The 22,128-nt window shown below is 48.1% G+C and overlaps 1 protein-coding gene across 2 annotated transcripts in view; it reads right to left on the bottom strand.

Annotated features, from left to right (window-relative positions):
- Positions 1-22,128, bottom strand: part of jarid2b (jumonji, AT rich interactive domain 2b) — a 102,990-nt gene that overhangs the window by 7,982 nt on the left and 72,880 nt on the right. Inside the window, exons 5-9 of one of the 2 annotated variants that reach the window (XM_041955720.1) lie at positions 17,820-17,906; positions 13,296-13,514; positions 9,712-9,956; positions 3,279-4,743; positions 723-1,282 (exon numbers count right to left, since the gene is read on the bottom strand). In XM_041955720.1, coding sequence (XP_041811654.1) covers positions 723-1,282; positions 3,279-4,743; positions 9,712-9,956; positions 13,296-13,514; positions 17,820-17,906 — 2,576 coding nt within the window. The remainder of the gene's footprint in view (positions 1-722; positions 1,283-3,278; positions 4,744-9,711; positions 9,957-13,295; positions 13,515-17,819; positions 17,907-22,128) is intronic. The other variant, XM_041955721.1, reaches the window with a different exon arrangement.

The following is a 22,128-nucleotide window of genomic DNA, read 5'->3' as shown; positions in this document are numbered from 1 at the left end:
GCATCTTTGCGTTAACATTCTCCTACGTCAATCCCAGTCATTGCATGTTGTGACAATTTCTAGCGCAGCTTGGCTCCCGCCGCAGACAGGGTGCATATTTTGTCACTTAAAAACCGGCTCGGCGTTATCGACGCACTCAAATGTCAGCGGCGGCACGACGAAGGTCGTGGGCTGTTTACACCTCACGTGTGACGCTAGTCTTCGTTCAGATAGTAGTGAGATCGCAGACATCTGGCTAAGCGATAATGAGGTCTTTGATGACTGCTCAGGTGCTGACACCACGTTACAAAAGGTCTCACATTTAGCGTGTAAACAAGACGATGTGCGGATCATTGCTGAGTTTGGTTGAGGCTTGTTAGGTTGAAGGAATAAAACCTGATAATGGATGCAAACATGCTAATTTAAGAAAAAAATCAAACAAACTACAACCGTTGCACGTCACATCCTATAAATTTGCAGCCTTATATTTTCAATAAAGTTAGAAAAAAGGAGATTTATTGGTTGTCTTTGTGATGAGTCATGAATGAAAACAAGGAAAACCACATTCAGGAGGCAGGCAGGCCAGTGAGGAGGCAACATCCAGAGATGTTTCTGTGCTTTCGTGCTGCTGCTGATGCAAAGATGGCTGACTGAAAACAATAACAGAAAGAAACACTTCCGTGCATCTTGTCTGTATGCTTCAGGTGTGTGGCATAACCAGCAAAGGTCTTCTTCGTCCTCACCTTGTTAATACATTTGTGCTGGTCACTGAGAACGCCCCTGTCCTCCTCCTCCTGCTGCTGCTGCTGCTGCTGCTCCTCCCCATGCTGCCTGTCCTCCTTGCCTTGTTTTTCCTGAGCGAAGAGCCGGCGCCGGCCCGCTTTGACCTGAGCCTCCAGCTCCTTCAGACGGTGATACACTCCATTGGTGCGGTGGTGCCCTGTCGCCCCTCCCACTATTCCACCTACTAGCCCATTCTTGGGCTCGTAGCGTGGCAGCACCAGCGCGCTGGGTGCTGAGGAGTCCGAGAGACCCTCCAGAGGGCCCCGGCGCGACTCCAGGTTCTTTTTCTCCTGCAGTACCTCGGCCTGCAGTCGGAGGCGCTCCTCGGCGCTGAGCGAGTCATACGAGAGGATATACTGGAGGTAAGCCTCCTGCAGTTTGGCCAGCCGGTCCTGCGCTGACTTAGGGATGCGCAGAAGATCGGCCAGCTTGGTCCACTTCTTCAGGTCCATCACCTGCTGCATGCCGCCCATGTCATTGATGAGCTGGAAAAAACGTGACAGGTCCACTTCACAGCCACCTGCATGGAGCAGAAAGACAGAGAGAAGGTTAAACATGAGGAGTGAGTTCAGCGTGGCTAATTCTGAACATTTCCAAACAGAGAAACATTTAAAACCAATCGAAGGTGAAACATTTGTCATCTTCAATCACAGAAATGTTCAGCACCCAACAATGCTGTGTCTGCGCAGAGACGTTGCCCATTTTCACTTGTCTAAACTCAGGTTTTAAAAAATAAAACACAGAAATCAAATCAAATCAAGACAACTGCCAACTTGGAGCATCTGTTCCTTTGGCTAAACATGCCATTTCGTCCAGGCCAGTTCATTTTATTTGAAACGGCCAATTGAGCTATCACCTTTCGAAATGATCTGAACCAGCATTGTGCCAAACGCTGATACAAATTCGGCTAATGTAGAACTGATCTGCTGGGCACAGTAAAGGAAGTCATTTGGAACCAGGGTATCCTGGCTGGCTGAAGCCACTCCACTGTGGCTCGCCGGCTGCCAGGTCTCTCTGGCTAACAGTCGCATGCCGACTGCACTCGCAACGGCTCAATCTGAACGCAGCTGTATACAAAAGCAGCAAACACAGCGCAGCGTATGCACGACACGAATTGGTGCAAAAAAAGAATCAAATTCAACAGTTACATATGTGCATGCAAGGAGTGCACACAGAGAAAAGTCACACATACAGCTTCGGTTTAAGCGGGGACAATTTAAAGAATCATAAAATGCTAATGTCAGTGTGAGAAATGGAAGGTGACGGGACAATCTGGGGGAAATATTGTTTTTGTGGCCCTTCAGGACCGTCGCCAAGTTGTTCCACATTGTTATTGTCGTCCATAAATGGGAAGATAAAATCGAGTAGAATGCGACTGACGCTTTCAGAGCACAACCGTTACCTGTGTACATAGTAATAATTGTGAATGCCGCTGGCTGCTTTTGTCACGAGGCCCAGCACGAGTGGCAAGAACAGTTTCCAGACTGAAGGACACCAAGAGGGGAAACAGCACTATTATCTTCCTTTGATGTACAGTATCTAGTTTGTCACTTTCTTGTCTTATTCAAGAAAAGCTGTGAAAGAGAAACAACCACAAGTGCAGACAGGGCTGAGAGGAGGCGTCTGAATTTCATTGACTCCTGACTGATAGCTCTGGTCCTCTGTGGCTGTCTGCAGGAAGAAACCTGTGGCTTGTTCTTAGTTCAATCAATTGTTCACTAAGGCCAGGCTCAGACTACGGGAGTTTTGGGCCGATTTATCCCAGATTCACCCCGCCAGACAGCTGGACAATCAGTGGCTTGGTCGGTGCAGACGTTCACACAGATTATCTGGTAATGTGAGGGGTTTACAGATCCGGCGTTAAGCCTCCAGAACTGCTCGCAGACTCATCGGGGCCGGCCTAATAACTGCAAACATGTTCGATATTTAGGAGCTCAAGTCTGGATGATTATGCAGTGCTTTCCGAGCAGGGCCGCGACAGCCAATGGAGGGACAAGTCACTAGCCCCGGAGTGGCTCATGGCGTTGCCAAGCAACAGTCAATATTCTCACCCTTGAGGCTAACGTTAGCTGACATGCTACTGCTGACAGATATTGAAACTGACAGTTAAAATCTCACCTCCAGTTCTCGCTGAAGAACAGACAACCGGTGCCGACCGCGTCTCCTCAAACATTTTCTCGCCAGGACTCATTTAGCTTTTTGCTATTTTTTTTCTCAATGCAAAGCATCCTTACAGCAAGCTGTTGCATCACGTCAGTCTCCGTTTTGTTTGCATCTGTTCCTCAAGAGACCGCGTGAGGTGGAGCATTGCTCCCTCAGGCACGATAATATCAAGTTTGTGTGTGATGCGCCATTATTTTCAAATAAATTTTGTAGTGAGCGCAACATCCTGATGTTTCTCCTTGCTTGATGCAACCTGAGAAAACCTGAGAAAACTCCTTCAGTCTGAGTCCGGCTTCTTGTGCCTCATGTACATCCATGTATACGTGTGAGTTTGTGTGTGTTGGCTCACTTACCAATGACAGGTGGCTCATCCATGGTAATGCCCTGAGATTTGAGGTGCTTGCGGATGCAGGCCAGCCGCTGCACGTTGGGGCCCCAGCGCCGGCCCAGCATGTGGACCCTCTGCACCTGTGTAACAAAACGCATCTCCTCGCTCAGCTTGCACTCCGGCCGCCAGTCTGGTGGCGGGACCACTCGGCACATGCCGGCCGCCTCGGCCTGTTCCCTCACTGCATCCAAGTACACCAGGGGGTCCAGGAACTCCCGTGGCATTGGCCGGAAGACAGGGGCTTCACCCAGCGCCGCCCAGCCCTCTGGCCTGCTCCGCTGGCGCTCCCACTCCTTCTCCTGCTCACGTTCCTTCTGGCGTGTCATCTCCTTCTCGCGCTCCCACTCCTTGTCACGGTCGGCAGGCCGCAATGCCGCTGGTTTGAGCTGTCCGGGGTTGTTGGTGGAAGTAAGCACAGAGGAGGTGGTGGAGGAGGACACAGAGGTCTGTTGGAGGTCTGAGGTAGTGCTGGCACGACTGGGGTTCTGTGGGTGATTCTGGCCTGATGAAGGGGAGGAAGAGGAGGAGCTCCGACCATGAGACCTGCTCTGCTGCTGCTGTGCTTGTCGAATCAACATCAGCTTGCCAGCCGATGCCCGCTTGGGTCGCTGGTTCACCGGCTCCGAGTTGGCTGCTGGTGTAGAGGGAGTCTGTTGAGGAGGGGGAGTGGGAGGTGGAAGTGGGGTGGCAGGTGGAGTTTGTTTAGGAGAGGGGGGTGTTTCTGATTCATGTCCATTAGAAACTGGAGTGGTAGGGGTGGTGGTGGTTTGTGTGGCAGCTTTCTCTTGATTGGCCACCTTCTTGCTGCTGCTGCGCGTCTCCAGAGGTGCGGGCTGAAGCTTGGCCTTCTTGGCCTCATTGGCGGCGGTTTTGGCTTTCTGCTCAACGACCCCCGTCCCCACCGAGCTGAGCAGCACCTCCAGACGCCGCTTGGAGTTACGCAGTCCCTCTCGACCCGGGCACTCGCCCTGGCCCTGCTGGCGCTGGCACTGTCTCTGCCCATCGTCCTTCACCAGGGTGTTGTGCCGCTGCCCGTTTAGCCTGCCGTTGAGGCGGGCGCCAGCAGCCACATTGTGCAGCCCATTGGATAGTAGCACCTGTTTGCGGGTTTTTGCATTGCTGTGGTGGGCTGGTGCCGCTGCTTTTCCTGAGTTGGCCAGCCCATTGCTGGCTGCTGGCTGGCTGTGCTGATTGTGATTGTTCGCTGACGATGGTGCCGAGGCGGCGCTGTTGTGTTTGTTGCTGCTGCTGAGTTTGGTTTTCTTGCCCAGTTCTTTCTGTTTGGCTTTGGTGTAGGTGACGTGGCCCTTGGACACGGTGGCTGTGTACTTCTTCACAGTTTTGGACGGCAGTCGGAAGTCGCGGCTCTTTTTGGCACCACCAACAGCCTGTGCCGAGCCTGCCCGCGTCAGCCCGTTCACTTTAGAGACCTGAGATCAACAGAAAAAGTGGGAGAGAGACGTGAGATACAGAATCACGATGCTGTGGATCAATCATGCATATGAAGTAACAGGAAAACAGGAAACTTTGCTGGAAGGGAAAGGGGTTGATATGCCCTTAAGAACCCTGTTTGATCAGATCACTGAATGTTATACAAGTTGAAAATACTTCCTAAAATGTACCCACACACAGATATTATTCTAGAATCAGGAAGTACAAGACACTCCAGGGTCATTGGCGCACCTTCGCTCCACAGTGAAGAGGACGAATATTCAGATGCGAGCGCTGCAGTCGTGCATGTGGACGGTCAGACCAAAGCTATTTGTGGAAACCTACGCTATTCATTAGAGAACCAATCAACTGTCTTGATTACTATACTTTCAAATGCACGACACTTTTGTAAACTGCAGCTCAGACTGCTGTCAACGCGAAGGCTGAGATTTAGAAAAGGATATGTGCAAACCAAAACCAAAACCACTACATCCAGAGATAAACAACAGTTCAGAGCGGGCAGGAGAAAAAGAGATGGGAGACATGAGAGGGAAAGCAGGGACGTCTCCACGGCTTCGGCTAGCAGATGGCTGGACAGTATGAGGTAGGAGGTGGGGTCACTGGAACGGAATAAAATCCCATCCTGTGCACATAAAAACAGCCTTTTATTTGCCACGGGTTCCCTTAAACGCTATAATTCAATTTTTGTGCTATGAATAAAGGTCTTGCGTGTGTGTGTGAGAGTGTGAGAGTGCACGTGACTGTGTGTGAAGTCTTTGAGGCCCCCAGCTGTAGATCAGAGGTTTGGTACAGCGGTGTCTGGTTCCACGGCTGGCTCACTGGCTGCAGCTGTGGGGAGGAACATGGTCACCCTCTCCCTCGGCACAAAGAGCCTTACAGCCGCGTCACTCCATGAGAAAATCCGCTGTGTGAAATTAAAGCGTGTCTGGGAGTCTGTCTCTATTTCTGCCTTACACTCCATCACTTCATTCCCCACATTCCCCTCTTATATTTCCCCCTGTATGCATTTCTAAGAATATCCACTTTTCTCTCTCCCTCCCTCCTCATCTTTATGTTGTTTTCATGGCCCACTTTCAGTGCTGCCACGAGTCTCTCATTCTCTTTTCCTTCTCCCTCTCTCCCGTCTCTCTGATTGGTCTGCCTGTGTCAATGTGTGTGTGTGTGGGAGAAGGCCCTACAGAGCTCTTCAAAGTTAAAGGACAGTACTTGATTGCCAATATCTGAGTAGGTCGAGCTGGAGGCGGTGTGGCAAACAGCTTTTCTTTATGTTTTTATTCTCAAATATCTACAATGCCTGCAGAGCAGGGTAGACACATCGTACATGAACCATCACAGAGGCCTGATTGTCTTCAGAAAACCTGAAAATTAGCATCTGTAATCTGATTTTATCTGCAGTATCTGTGTTGTTCCGTCCAGACCAGCTGGACGTGAAGCACACAAGAAAAGAAAGGCGGAGGGATGGGAGCGATGGAGTTATCAATCACAGTCGGGGCGCCACAGGAGGGAGCTGACAGCCGGCCCATTGACAGGTTTGCCTTTGAAGGGCTCTTGTGTCACACTTGTGTGTGTGTGTGTGAGTGTGTGTGTGAGTGTGTGAGTGTGTGAGTGTGTGCGCGAGTGTATTGTATTGTTTGTCTCAGGTGGCGGGGGGGGGGGGGGGGGGGGGGGGGCGACACAAAGACGGGGCCATTAAAAGATAAGGGGGGACTGAAACCTAACCCTGCCTCCGTCAATCATTCCCCTCCAACACACACATACACACACACACTCCTCCTCACAAAGGAAAAACACAAGGTGACAAGGAGAGAGGGAGGAAGGAGGAAAAAAGGGGTGCTGAGAGGGAGTGAGGAGAAGGATAAAAGGGAGGCTGCACAGCATGCGCTTCCTGAAGAGCACTACTGGTTTCACATATGTCACGTTATGTGCTCCTAAAAAAAAAGTTGCTGCTGTTACTTCAGAATTAAATTAATCGCCAATCTCACAAAGTTCAAACCACCTTATTCGCTTGTTTTACTCGCAGCTCATAAAGCATCTGTGCGACATTTTTAGTGCTGAAATAGTAACGAGCTGCTCGAGCAGCAGTCGCTCTGGGAGCCACTACATTTGTCCACAGTTTGCTGACAAAGCGTTGAATCTGAGGGACAACGCTGTCATGACCGCGTCCTGCCACAGGAGGGCTCAGCTGACCGGCACTCCTCCGGGGGCGGCTCGGCAAGTCTCCCTCACTTCTCTCTCTCTAATTATCTGGTCTGGTGGAAAAGGAGGATGGCGAGCGCAGAGTGATGATGAGAGGAGAGAAGAGAGAAGAGACAGGAGCGAGATACTTTGCAGGGGAAGGAAGGAAAATAAAAAAAAGGGAGGGAAAGAAATGAGTAAAAGGAAAAATGGAAATTCATTCAGCAGCGACTGGCAGAGACAATTCAGACAGAAATGAGGAGGACGATGAACAGAACAAGAAAGACACTGAAGCCAAAGGGAAAAAATAGAACACACACACACACACACACACACACACAGAGGCAGGCAGTTCTGGAGTGGATTTCGGTCGCATGTGAGCGGGGAAGGGGAGGGAGAGGGAGGTGGGTCTAGATGACATCATGTGTTGCTATAGCCCAGCTGAGGCCCGGCAGGAAGATTTTTAACAGGCAACATCTGCAGGAGCCGGCCCTGAGAAGAAGAGGGGGAAGAAGACAGAGAGACAGGGAGAGAGGGAGGGAGACAGACGGCGAGAGAAGGCCAGCCAGGGGATAGAAGAAGACAGCAGAAAGCTTAACCCTTGCAAAGCCCCGCCGACTGACAAAAGAATGGAGATGCAGAGGAGGTCGTGCATGCAGCCCGACGCGCAGCATTGTTCTGCTCGCTTTCTAACAACATGCTGGTGGAGAAATGCTTCTTTCTGGGATCCAGCAAAAGCCGTTTCCAGTGCAAAGCTTCCTCTCACAGTGAGCGGTGACACCAGGAGGATGAAATGTCAACATATGAATTTGGGCATATAAGGCCGTCAAGCGCTACGGTGGCGCGATGACAATCAACGGGTTAAATCCTGTGCTGAACTATAAATCAATTCCTACGCCAGAGTCATTTACGGCACGACTGCCGGAACACCTTGACGGCAAGGCATAAATCCGGCTTAAGCCTTCTTTCCCCTCTGCTGTCTTATTAGGGCGCGATGCGATGCGGCCCTGGGCAGGTTGACTTTTAAGAAGCTCGAGAAAGGTCAGTACAGCCTGGCACTAATAACACACACGATGCAAAAGCCCCTTTCAGAAAGTGGCGGAGAGAGATCTACGCGCAGAGGCTGCTCGTCCGCCGGCGGAGGCGGCTTGCGACGAGGAGACAAATCTTTAGCGAGCGTTTTTTTTTAAATATTCATTCCTTTTTTTATCTTTTCCATGCTGTGGTGTTGTGGAGGAGGCTAACTGAGGACAAACAGCTAAACAAGGAAAGTGCAGAGTCCCTTTCAAATGATGCCGAGTCGGCTGGACGGCTTGGCCCCACCTGCGCTCGCTGCTGCGTGCGTCCTCTTCGCTGACATCCCCACTTTTTGTTATTTAATTTAAAACAGATAGAATCGGATTGTTTTGTAAAGAGGTCCGGTTGCGGCATACGTATTTTGTTGATATCAGCCGCTATTAAATTTGGGTGTAGTGAATCAGGGTGAATTGAGTTATGATAATGCCTTTACCCTCCGGTTTTACACACACAACCCCTAGTTCGTTTTACGGCTACATAATCACTTAACCTTTTATATGGCTTAGCCTGTATTTTCACAGTCGGCCGTGGGTATGAATGTGTGCGTGTGTGTCTTGAACACACACGGTTAACACACATACTGTTCATGCTAATTGAAGGGAGAGCGAGGAAAAGGGGGGGGAAAAAAAGCACTAATCCTTCCAAATGATTGGAGCCATGTTGTCAAGGGCAAGATCCGTCTGTCTGACACAGGAGCAACGAGGAAGAGAGAGAGAGAGAGAGAGAGCGGAGCATGAAGAGAAAACCAGTGACAAGAGGCAGAGAGAGCCGGCGGTATAACGAGAGGAAAAACAAAATACACATTATGAGAAGGAGTCAAAAGGAATCCAGCGGGGTGCCAGCAGTGAATTGAAAGGGGAGGAGAGAGAGAGCAGAGGAAGAGCCATACAACAAAGACTAGTGAGTAAGTGAGGCTCAAGTTTGTCTTGGCAGGCGCTCGCTCTCATTGAGATTCATTGTTGGTTTTACCGGACAAGTCCCGCCACTTAAAAAACCCGAAGCACATCCCGGAGTCTGCATCGGCTGCAGGACAACAACAACAACACCAGACAGAGGCTGGCATTCAACAGGAAGGAAAAGGCAGGGGAGGAAATGGAGCCTCAGCAAGCACCCCCGACCAGCTGATGTGATCATAAGAATGCCAGTTTTCTGATGAGAGCCACCTCCACCCATCTCCTCCTTCTCCTCCTCCTCTTCTTTCACTTTGCGGGGTTCCTTAAAACCACGCTCAGTGCCACGGAAGAGGGAGGGAGGCTTTCACAGCCCCTAGCCAGCACTTCTAAATATAGCCACAGTCAGGGCAGGCCAAAACACAATCATTACTCTCCCAGACACAATGGATGGAGGAGGAGAGAGGAGTTAAAACGCGAGGAGATGAGAAGATAGGAGCTGCGAGGAGAGAGGAAAGGAAGAGGAAGAGCGCGGGGAAGGCAAAGAAGCAAACGAGCAATAAAGAGGAAGTGTAGGAGGGAGACAAGAAAGGCTCAGGAGTAGTTAGGAGGAATGGCTGTGAGGAAGATAAAAAGAGGATGCGGCAGATCGGTAAATGAAAAGAACTTTTTCAAATGGGCATAAAAGCCAAACAAGCACGCTTCACCTCGAGCCTGCTAATGCAGAATATGTGGCATTCAGCATGTTACAGCTTCGTCATCTCACTGAAAGTCCGACACTGGGCGCCGGCGGCCGTATGGTACCTGTTTGCGTAGCTCCTCGGCAGCCCTCCTCGGCGGCAGCCCGTTGGCTGAGCCTCGACTGTTGGCCAAGGCCTGCTGCTCCCTCGCGTGCTCCCGCGCCTCCGCCCGCTCGCTTCGCTCCCTCAGGAGGGGCGGAGGTGGAGGCGGAGGAGGTGGCAGTGGCGGGGCGGGCGCGTCCCTGCCGTGAGCTCCCGCCTTGGGCCTCGGGCTCTCCCTGGTCCCTGCTTTACCGTGGCTGTTGAACACTGGAGAGGAGAGACAGAGGAATCAGGTGGATTGCTTCTGTGATTCTTTGAGCTAAATCAGACCCCGCCATTGTACTGCTTCTTAACCAGTGACCACTGATGAAGCTAACTGGTTTTAACTGTCTATCTGCTCCCAGTATACTAAACAGGCATGTCCTCACACACTCTGCTGAACATCATGAAGACGCTGCAGGGTCCCTCTTGGCTTTAGGGCTTGGAGTGCAGCATCAGTACAGACTCTGCAGTGAAGCTTTGCTTTATATATTTTTTCTGCTCTGCAACCTTGTATAAATTCCTAATGTGCACAACAAGTCGAGAAGCACAGCAATAAAATGACAAAATAACAAATTGAGCCACTGTAAAGAAAACAAGACAGCATGGAAAGTTCCTATAAGGTAGCAAGGTGTAAATAGCCTTAACCGGACATGTACTATGCTTTTTCAGGCTACCGTCTGCCCATGCCAATGCCAATATATGGGCATAAGTCTCAATAGTCCTCCCCATAGTACAGAATGGCTTATAAACCCCTGGAACCAAACCACAACGACCAAGTGGAAAAGCCCGCACAAACATTGGAGTGACAGGCTTTTGGCTGACATGTAGCCCCCAATCAGCAAAATATGCATAGATTTAAGGCGTGCATGAAAACGTCTTTATACTACATGTCAATGAACCTGTTCAAAATGGACGTAGACTACATCAGGCCCCGGGGGTGATGCTAAACGAGACGAACGGGAGTGGGCCAATTAACATACACACTCAATAGCTCTCTCTTCAGCCTTTATGAGGCTCAATTTAAAGTTTCACGGCGTCTTAATATCAACAGGCAACAGGCTGTATGGAAAGAATGGCAGGAGGCCACAGGCACACACAGAGCGTTTACAGAACGCATGCAGTGCATTAAATATACAGTACACGCTGCTGTCTCATGCATGCATGTACATTTTTGAGCATCGTGCATGTTTCTGCGTGCCAAAGTGTGTGTGTGTGTGTGTTGAACGTCTGCAGGGATCTTGGGCTCCTGCTTCAATAAAAAAAAAAAAAGAGAGAGAAATCCTGACATTTTGAGAAGTGAGCAAAGCAAGAAACTGAGCCCAATAAAAGCTGTTTAATTTAGCTATGTCAACATGGCACATGGCCGAGCGGGAGAGCGACGCAGCGCTGATGAATGGCCTACAATGTGGGGCCTTTCCTGCCTCTCTTTACCTCCCAAAGCAAAATGTTTCTCTCTCTTTCACCAATTCCGTTTCTCCTTTTTCCCTTAACCCCCACCCCCACCCCCACCCCCACCCCTTCCTCTCCTCCACCCTAAGAGCCCATATAACGCCGCTCCTGCTGGAGAGTGGCCCAAGCTGCATATAAAAGTGTCACGTTTGACACCTATCTTAATAGTTCAAAATGTACCAAGGAGTGTGTGTGTGTGTGTGTGTGTGTGTGTGTGTGTGTGTGTGTGTGTGCATGCCTGATAGCCAACGCAACATAAACACCATCTCAACACTGAGGCTATGACCCGGTCCTGACTGTGTGTGCACACCTACGCATGTAAACGTCCGTTTCGTTGTCCTTAACCCCCTCATCTCTATTGTCCCATGCTAAGTATCTCTGCCTATTTCCCTCTTATCTATTTATTTAGCATATCACATCGAAGGCGCCCAGCTGCTCTGCAAACAGTGTTTTTATACGAGATAAGAAAGGAGGCTAAGCCGTCCTCGTGCACAGAACAAGCCCGGATTCGTTCAAACAGGTTTCACTATCCTACCGTTTGTGCTCCTTATACAGATATGTGCATATGTACGGTTCGCGTTTCAGGCTGCAGCTACGGATGTTATCGAAACAGCGAGAGAAAAGTAGGTGTGTGTGTGTGTTGGGGTGGTAGACGCTGTCAGTGGACTATACAAAGGCAGTGCACAGTCCTCCAAGAGTTCAGTGCGAGCAAATCTATGAACCTCTCTCCCTCGTTCTCTCTTAATCCCACCAGTCTCCCTCTCCTGTCTTTCTCCTCCTCCACATTCCACTTGTGAGGATGACAGAAAGAGCTGAGCAAAGCGTTCACCTTTTGAACCTTTCTGGCGGCAATTCTACAGACTGAGGAGGGAGGGAGAGACGCAGGGAGGGCGAAAAGGAGGAACTATGAAATCCAGCCCTTGTTTCATGGGGAAACGCCTGGCCGGAAGGATTGTATGTCTCCCAAGTCTGCCAGTCTGCCAGGGAGGGAGGGCCCGCGGATTAAAATAGTTTCTCCACTGCTCTGTAAAAAACTACAGGTCCAAAACTAAAGAGATGGAAACACGAAACACATGATGTGCCACCGATCTCCAATTTTATCTGTTTCTAACCACAACGTTCTGACTCAAAAGATTATTTGTTTCAAGGATTTTCTACAAGCGTGTCATTTTTCTGGGTTACACACACACACAAACACACACAAAAAAGACTCAAGATAAGATTCTTGCAGCATACTTGTTTGTAATTGTCAGCAATGTTGGGACTGGGCTCAATTCTATGCATGCATCTTCCTAAATGTTGCGCACAAGTGTGTGTATGTGCATTCATCCACATGTCTATATGCCTCTCGGGGAGTGCGTATGCTGTCACTGCTCTCTCTCTGTGTGTGTGTGTGTGTGTGTGTGTGTGTGTGTGTGTGTGTGTGTGTGTGGAGGGCCCTGGCCAGCTGTTGCAGTGCGTGCATAAACACCTTGTTAGGGCTTAGTAAGCTAAGTGTTAATTGGGGTGGAAAGAGTCGATGTGCTGCTCTGCTCTCCCATGTGACTTACCCGGTCTCTGCAGTGGAAAACAAGAGCGCAAACTTAGGAAATGGCCCACATTCACACACACAAACAGGGACACACACACACACACACGTCTTCCGTCCCGTCACTCATTCTGTGCTCCTGATTGGCTAAAGTTTCTCTCTTCCTGCTGTTGCATTTCTCCATCTTTCACTGTCTCTGAATCCTTTTCCATAACAGATCTTTCCATCCCCCTCTCGTTATTCTGCTGGTGCTTCGTCCTTCACTCCCCTTCTTCTTCCTTTGCCCTCACCTTCCTCTTAATCCATCTCTCTCCCTCAGCGTGCCACATCTTTTCATCTTCTGCACTCACTTTCATTCCCGTCACTCCTGCACCTTTCTCTTTCTTAACTTCTCCTCCTCACCCCCTTCTCCTCAGACATTAAACACAGGCAGGACACTCACAAAACTGCTCGTACTCATGAATGACTGCATTTCCCATCAAGCTCTGGGAATATGTAGGAGGAGCTGGGGCATGTAGGAGTTGGCTCTGTACTCCACACAGGGTTAAACTGGGAGACATTATTTGCAGCCCTAGTCTTGTCCTTACCGTGCCCGTTGAGCGGCTGCCTGGCGGGGAGCTTGCCCTTGCGGGGTGTCGAGTGGCAGGAGGAAGATGCCGAGGCTTGGCTGCTGCTTCCCGCGCCGTGAGAGTGCACCCCACCTCCGTTCCTCACCTCCTCCTCCTCCTCATCGTCCTCCTCGTCCAGGTCCTCCTCTTCCTGGGAGCTTCCGAAGTAGGCCATGTTGTTGGGCAGGGCCGATGAACCTGAGTGCAGAGAGGTGGAGGTGAAGGAGCAGAAGGGGACACAGAGAGGGGGAGATGAATAATAAAGAGGTGGGGTGGAGGGTGGAGGCAGGAGTGGGAGAAAGGAAGAGAAAAAAGGGGAAAAAGGGACAATTTGAAATAAGGAAAAGGCGGTGAAAAGTCCAAGATGTTATCCTGTTTGACATCCCCCAGCTGCTTCCATGTGTGGAAGAAAATGTCTTTTTCATTCTAATCTCTGACATTACAGATGAATCAACATCAATATGCAAGTGGTGAAATATTAATGTAAAAATAGAAGTTGCTCAAGCGCTTGTGAATAATAGTGATTGTGCTGCAGTTTTTTCATCTGTTATTATCTCAGCTGGTGGCCTATTGATGCTTTGTAAACTGCTCTGCACATAGCAGCTCCATTGTTACATTCACACACGCGCGCACACATGCACACACGCGCTAAAAAACGCACACAATCGAGGACGTGCACGCGCTGAAGCCATTTGCGAGGCGATGACAGTTTTCCTTTAACAGCATTTATTGTGTGTCTGAATCGAGCTGAACCTCTCGTGCTTATAAATTAGCATTTATCTGCTGAGCTTCACCCTCGTTTCTGGTGTTTGTCCTGTAAATGCTTCTTGTTACAGTGTTTGCCACAGAAAGACATTAGTAGCAGGTGGTGGTTCTAGCACTAACACTGGCTATATACTCTGAAGACAGAGGGAACGATGGGGAATCATTTGCAACCTATTCCGATAGCTAGAACTAAAGCCAGAGCGCTGGGACTGTGTAACAGGCCGTCTTTCCCCAGAAACTCTCGATGCTGACAGTTTTATTGAGACATATATACAGTACATGTGCTCAAATATCTAACTCTGTAAAAGAGTTACTTTAGAAACCGAAAGAGTCACTGCTGAGCTAATCCCAAATCTGTCGCTTTCACTCTTCCAAACAGGATTACTGTCAATCTCCCCCCCTACTGGAGAAGAAAACCGACCATCTCCCTCTTTCCTCTTTCTGTCACACTCCATCATTTTCATTGTCATCGCTGAGAAATCTAGCTCAATACGAGCTGGAAGGAGGTAAATGGTGTTTGGCAGGGGATGGAGTATAATGTTAGCTCAGTTAGCTGAATGCAGACACAGAGTCACTCTCATAAAAAGGTCATAAAGCCCAAAGCTGTGTTATTAAATCTCATAATGTTGCACTCGTAAATCAGTGTGCAAACAGCTGGTTCAGTCATACAGATGCAGGAATAAAAAAAGTGAGGCAGACTTGCAGAGCGTAGCTGTAGTGACGGGCACGATGCGTTTGGACAGAAATAGAAAAGCACAAACACACACTTTAAAAAAATTCTGCTGCATCATGCCTCAGCGCACTTCCAGTAACATCACAAAATACTTTTCAGTAAGATGCTGATCTTTGCCACAAATGAAATAACAGAGCAGGAGAAGATGTGTTTGTGCTGGTAGCTCCTGAATTCACAACCTACTGCAGCCTCCACCCCTCACCACAGGCAGCCTCCTATTCAAACGCCTGCTCCCCTTTGGAGGGCCTTATATATTTACCTCAAGAGGACAATCAGAGCGTACCCGCTCCATACGCTCACACCTGTGTGTGTATTTTCTTTTCCTTACGAGGACTGACGTTGGGTTTTATTTTAAAGCTCTGGCTGACATCTGGACGTGGTTTCTGCATAGAACACTCAATCTTCTCATTTCTTACGCTGGATTCACACAGAGGAGCTACTTCTGCAGGGCCAGTGAAGAAGACCACAAACCTCCCCTACAGACGCACTGTATGGGCAATGGGCAACACAACTGATTCTTTACCATTAGACCCCTCCTAAATCACAGAAGCCTGTATATACGCATGCATGTGTGTGTGATGAGACAGTCTGCATTTCAAATTCACCAAAATAATATTCATTTTGTGCAATTATGCTTTGTAGTTGTATAACTGTGTGTTTGTTCCCATTGATGTACGATTCGCTGAAAGGTGTGTTTATGAGCAGAGAAACAATAGATTCAATGGATTTTATGAATGCATGAGTCCTTTGAAGAAAAAAAAATCGATACATATGCATAGCATGAGCAACTACTGCGCTTTTTATTACCCATTTAGGAGCCGCAGTGTTTAAAGGGCATTAATGGGAAGCAATGCGTGATTATATGTCAATTAAAATAAAGTTAAGCCTCTGAAAAATGGGCTGAATTTAACTAGCCTGCATTAAGTGCTTAAAATTCACAGGGAGTGAATTAAGAATTAACCAAGCCAATTATTTAATTAGCACTCTTGTTTTGGAGGGTGCTGAATTCTTATCTTAGATTTTACACGTTCAATGCATTATTAAGTGGCTTAATAGAAATGTAGAGATAATACAAGCACAAGGGCACCAACATTTCAATTTTCTAAGCGACTTCCACATTTGATTTATCTAACACGTATTGGAACGAGCCAGAAATTAGCTTCACGAGGTCTGTAGGCTTTAAGATTGAAGAGAATATGCACAGTCATTAGCTCATGGGCGGGTAATGTAATGTAATATGAGACACACAAACACATTCATGCAAAAAGAGGACAATGGAGCTCGGCTTGGAAAAGACTAAACATTTGTGTGTAAGTGTGTGTGTGTGTGAGGATACACTCAGTGCTCAAGTGACAGCCTGACTAAGCCTGGGCTCTCCTCATGACAAAGGGGAGGACGTGGTGCGAGGCTTAACTGGTGCTAACCAGTACCATGCAGGCCAGAGTACTGCTGAATACTGGAGCATTCTGTGTTAAACCACTGCAGAGCTAAGAAACAAGAATGGAAAGTCCTGAAGAGAACACGGCTCTGTCTCCACCAGCAAACTGCTGTAAATCAGCATCTTAAATGTTGTTGATTTGATGGATCACTTTCTGATTTTGTCATGAGAACCTTAAATAATAACACATTGAAATCATTATTCCAACGTTCTTTTCTAAAGCGTAAGCTTCGTCTTTGAGCGGAGATTCATTCTCTCTTTATAGTTCACCAGCTATTATTGCTATTATTGGCCAGCCGGGGGGACCTGTGGTTACCACATGTCACATTAAATTTATTTTAAAAAGCTCCGTTTACATTTCATGCTCCTATCAAAGATTTCCCAAACAGTTAAAAAATAGAGCCTGGTCATAATACATCTTGTTGTGCCTTGGATCACATTTTTCACACAGCAGCTCTGCCAGTTTCTAATTATCTCCTCAGAGAGCTGGAGGGAGAATAAAAACCTGTCGTGGCAGCAGATTCCCTCTACAGATAATACTGGAGTTTTACCTGCTCTCTTTAACTTCCAAAGGAGAGACAGCAGGACAGAAAGTATCTGTTCAACAACAGTGAAATATCACTTCCACATAATCCATAGTGGCCCACATGGTAGAGGACAGATTCTCACACCACGCCTGGTTAAAGAAACCCTCATAACCCATGGCCGGTGTGTGTTCATGCTGTGGTTTCTTGGCATACAGCATCCGAAGTAGGATGCAGACAATCATAAGTGGTTATAAGTGGTTGTAGCAGTGCCACTTTGGAGCAAAGTACAATTTTCTGGCTTTTAACCAGCGGATCAGGCCTCAAAGGCTGGGTGACCGCAGCACACACACACACACACCGACGGACAGAAAAAGCCTCACACGTGCACCTAAACACACACACATCTCATTTATCTTGGCGACAGAGCAAACACTCCTCTCTTAGACCAAACAAACACACCGAGGCGGCACACACACTGGCCCAATCAGCTTCTAATGACTTGCTTCATTAGCTAAATGGCTGTAATTTACTGGCCTGAACAGGGGTCAGAGGGCCAATGGCAAACAGGCCACAGGGGCACACGGGGGCAAAAATGGCGGGAGGAGAGCGTGTTTATTTGGGGGTGCAGCGAAGTGGAGACGAACAAGTGAAAAATGTTCAAATGGAGTAGAGGAAGTGTGTTTGTGTGTGTGCCTTTACAGTACTTGTGTCCTTCTGGGAGCTATTTAAACAGGGTCAGGGTCAGGATTTGAATAAATGCATGTTCTCAGAGGTGTGGTGAGACAATTGTTGATATGGAGCAGAAGCTGACAAGAGGAGGAGAGACGGAGCCGACTGCGAAGGCGAGAAAGAAAAGAACAGGCGGACTTTTTTTTTTTTTCCAGCTGCCGAAAGAAGCAGTGTGGCAGAAAACAAGAAGCAGAGATCAGACAAAAACAGATGTAAAAACAGCACATCTGCATCCTCTAATATATTCAAGATTCAAGACTGTCTAGGATTTTGGAGAGAAAGGAGAGGAGACAAAGGAAGAGCCAGCCTACCAAACAGATCGAGTGGTCCACTATTGACCACTGGCATCCCGACTATGGGAGTGGCTGCAATACCCGAGACCCTGAATCCATCAGCTCCTAGAAAACACACACACATACTTGGTGAAAAAAAAAGAAATACTACTCAGTCCGTCTCCGAGACCTCCAACAGGGTTTGAGCCCAATCCCCCAATTACATCGGCTTTTCATCCACCTCATTCCGACCGCAGACAAATCATAATTAGGTCTGAAAGAGTCTATTAGGATTGTCATTTTTAACAGGGATCTTGGGTGGTGGTGGTGGTGAGAGGGGGGCATAATTACAAACCCTCCTTTCTCTGGCTACCCTTCTTTTGTCCCCTTAACTGGAACTGAAACAATGAGGACTATTTAAATAGTCAATCAGGAGGGTTTTTAGCTGCCATGGGGACATGTGGACATGCTGACTTAGGGCAAATGTGTGCACAGGAAGTATGAGCGCTGTTTTTAAGGGAAGGTCGGAGAGGGAGGCAAATCTAGCAGCGAGGAAACGTTATCTCCTACAGCTGAGCACTGCCAAAACTGTTCATCAGTCACTAGGGGAGAAACAGAGAGAGAGACTGAGAGCGGATTAGGGATTACGTCTCCAATCGACATTCCTTGATGTCAGCAAAACCATTAACCCCACAAACAGCGGCTCTGCTCATGGAGGAGAACGCGGGACAAGCCGGTGCTGCACGACCAGCTTCTGCACAGCATCGTGAGCGACAAGAAAGTCACAACTGTCATACGTACATAGAAAGAAAAGTACCTCATCCCAGCGGGAAATGAGCGCTTAAGAGACACGCGGGTAGCTGTCGGACTTAAATCCCAGGAGTGAAAATGTGCTTCTCGTTAAGCGAGATTCTCAGACAATAAAAACACCATCAAACAAAATCCAACAATGAGCTGCACAAGACAGAGGTCCAAAGCACCGTTCACGGGATGGGCCGTCTTTTCTCAAAAACCAGACGTGAAAAGTCCACATTTGTCTCACATGTGTAATCACGTACTAAGCACCCAAGGTCTTTGGTTCACTAGGTCAGGGCCGGGAGGTTATGTAAGCAGAGCAGAGAAAGCGGCCTCGCTGAACCTGAGAGTGAGGCACCGCACACTGGGGCTGGCAGGCACGGCGGAGGGCCCAGAGGGCGGCGAGGTAAACACAGCGGCGGCGCTCATATCCACTGGCACGCAGGCACATGCACACACTCCTGGAAATGAGTCTTATGCAAGAGACACATTTCCAGGATTGTGTGTGTGTGCAGACGGTTATTCATTCACTCTCTAATCTATTCTTATCTGTGTCAATGTGTAGCTGTGTGCATGTGTGACTTTGTGTGTCTGTGTGTGTGTGTGTGTGTGTATTTGTGCCTCAAATGCACAAAACAAACCCTTCCTCATACTTATTGCTGAACATTTTACAGATGAATGCTTGCACAGGAAACTTTCCTGGAAGTCTGTGCCATTTGCTTAAATAGTAGGCATCTGAATTTGAAATGAAGCCCCTGGAACCTGGAGCAGATCACCATCGAGCACTTTAATATGTATCTATACTTTACTCTGCTCCACTCAGTGCTGCCCCCACCTGGCCAACAGCAGCACTACACCCTCTAGGTTACCAGAGGCAGACAGAGCCAGAGGCAGACTGTCTGGCTACCACCCAAATGGCTTTCTCCATGGATATAAACAGCCCAACTACAGGCCTGGACCACACATAAACACCATTCTGAGAACACAGGCAAGGACTGAGCACTCAGCTTGTGTGTGAGGGTGAGTGTTTGTGTGTGTTTGCAGGAGATGAGCGGTGAGATAAATACAGAATATAGGCCCTAGACAGTGTGGGTGGTGAGCATGCACGGTGTGCATCCTTCCATACAGTAGACTGAAATCTTGCTTTTTGCTCCTCTGTCCGGTTACTCCCACGTTGCATCAGAATGATCGGGCGCCCCTGCCTCCCCCCGGCAGAGGAATTAAAAATAACTGTTCCTCAGATAGAGCACCAACACCACCAGTGGAAATAAAAAATCCCAGAGGAATAAGAGGTCGCCAATTACAAAGTCCGACACTGAAAGGCACGTGAGTAACAAGCACAATGATGGAAAGCTGAGTTGTGATTTCACAACGATGTGTGACACAGTCCTGCTTTCACAACATTTGTTTTTTCATATTTTTTTTGCTGCTAACTCCAAATCCTTCATGTTTTAACTGCTTTTATGTAGCTGTCAGAATGGGTGATAGATAGAAGCCTTTGGGGTGGATGTGTAATGTTTGCCAGATAAGAAAAGCAAACGCTGCAGTGGGGGTGTGTGTGTGGGTGTGTGGGTGTGTGTTTACACTTTGTGAACGTTTGACCCGGGCTGAATCCCAGAAATCTCCACTGATAGGGTAGAAATGTCGCTGAACGCCCTCCCTTAGAACTTGAAATGAGCCAAAATCAAATTGAAAAGAAAGAGAATTAAGGAGATGGTGGATTTGAGATTTCCATAATACAGTTGGGATCCTGTCAGAGGCGTTTTGGTAGCGGACATGAAGCGGCCTAATGTGTGTGGTGGTCAGATCACCAGAGACACGTATCAGAATCTTAAAGGGGATTGGGGGCTTCAGACGATATCAAAGACTTGGGTCCCTTTGAAAAGATTAACCAGGCTAACACGGTTGTCCTTGTGGGCTGTGTCTCGTCATAGGCCCTGGATGCTGCACACACACACACACACCAGCACACACACACACAATAGCAGGGGCACACAGCAGATAAGCAGAACAGGCAGCATCAGCAGCGAGCATGGATTTGCACTCACGCACACGCTTGAACAAGCACACTCAGAGACGCACAACCTCAAGGGCTCCGCTGACATTCTCCCATGTCCCTTTCTTGGTGAGGGTCCCTGCATATGGGTCATATGAGAGGCCAAGGGGAAAAACAGAGCAGAAGAAGGCCTGCACGGGAAAATGTCATCCTCGCAGCATGGATTGTGTACACACACATGCACACACACACACAAACTGGGTCTATAAATACAGTGGTAAAGCAGGGAGCGGCAGAGTGGAAAAAGCCCAGTGGAAAACCAGTCAATCGTTAGCTTAGCAGCCTAGCTCTAAAATTAGCCTCAGTAGCACAGTGGAGTACAGCAGACCTTGAACACACACACACACACACACACACACACACACACACACACACACACACACACACACTAGAAATCATCTTGCAAAGCACCATTCCTAACCTTAATTATAAAGAGAGAAAGCAGCAAAACTGAGTCAGGACCAGCCACCTACACCTCATTAGTCTCCCACTCCACATGTAAGGGAGGGGTTACCTTAGCACCCAGAGCCCAGAATAATCTCAACTTCAAAGTGTATGGGACATTATATCATTAGCCTATGTAACATCCTGGCCTATATATGCAAATCAAAGCCCCTCTCACCGAAAACTTCAGTCAGTTTTAGCAACCTCCAATTATGCGTTCTTGAACGAGCCCCTGAAAGGTTAAAATGACGTTCCATAATGGGAGTGTTCCCGTCAGAGTAGCGACGTATAGCCGCCACGTCCCAGCAGACTGGAATCTAAATTTGCCTCTCCTGAGGCTTTAGCCTACTTTGTAAGATGGGCAGAGGTTAATAACGATAAGAGTAAATTAATCTGAAGCGAGGGGGTTTTTGTCTTCCAAATGAGTTAATTCTGGTCGTGAGGACACGTTTAAGAAAAAGGTGAGCGGGATATTTAACCGAGGGGAAAATTAAGATAGCGGAGGAAAGTCGTGCGTGGACAAGGTTGTCTGAGAAAATGGCTCCAAACTTTTTTTTTATTGTTATTATTCAGGCCTTGAATGTGCCCCTGCCTTTCATATTTCATAAGAAAAGGGATGACTCAAGACAGACATGAATGGAAGGTAAAGCTCATGATTTATTAAAGGGTATAAAGGTCATTGTGCTTCCTTGCATCTTATCTACAGCCTGAATACACACAGGACATGTGGTAGAGACTGTTATTGCTCTAATCAACAACAGATGTGTGTATAGTACTGGGTTAAATCTGAACAGGAAACATTAGGAGCAAAAAAATCATATTTCTTTATGCGAAAGGCATATATTTATATGTAACATTTTAGAAATGCCTACATATAAGTGAAGACATTGACTGTGATGTTTCCTCCATACTAACCCTTTTGGTTTCTTATTGATTAAAGAGCAGTGGATGTTGCATCGTTGTTCTTCAAACTTTTCCTGCAAGCTCAGATCTGTAAATCAGTGCAGACTTTGAAAGCGGGCTAGTGGGTTTGGGTCTTGAAACGTGGGTCTT

The sequence above is a fragment of the Chelmon rostratus genome, chromosome 16 (assembly GCF_017976325.1).
Source record: "Chelmon rostratus isolate fCheRos1 chromosome 16, fCheRos1.pri, whole genome shotgun sequence".
NCBI classification, from domain to species: domain Eukaryota; kingdom Metazoa; phylum Chordata; class Actinopteri; order Chaetodontiformes; family Chaetodontidae; genus Chelmon; species Chelmon rostratus.
Note: the sequence above shows the minus strand (reverse complement) of the source record. Positions and strands in the feature narration are given on the sequence as shown.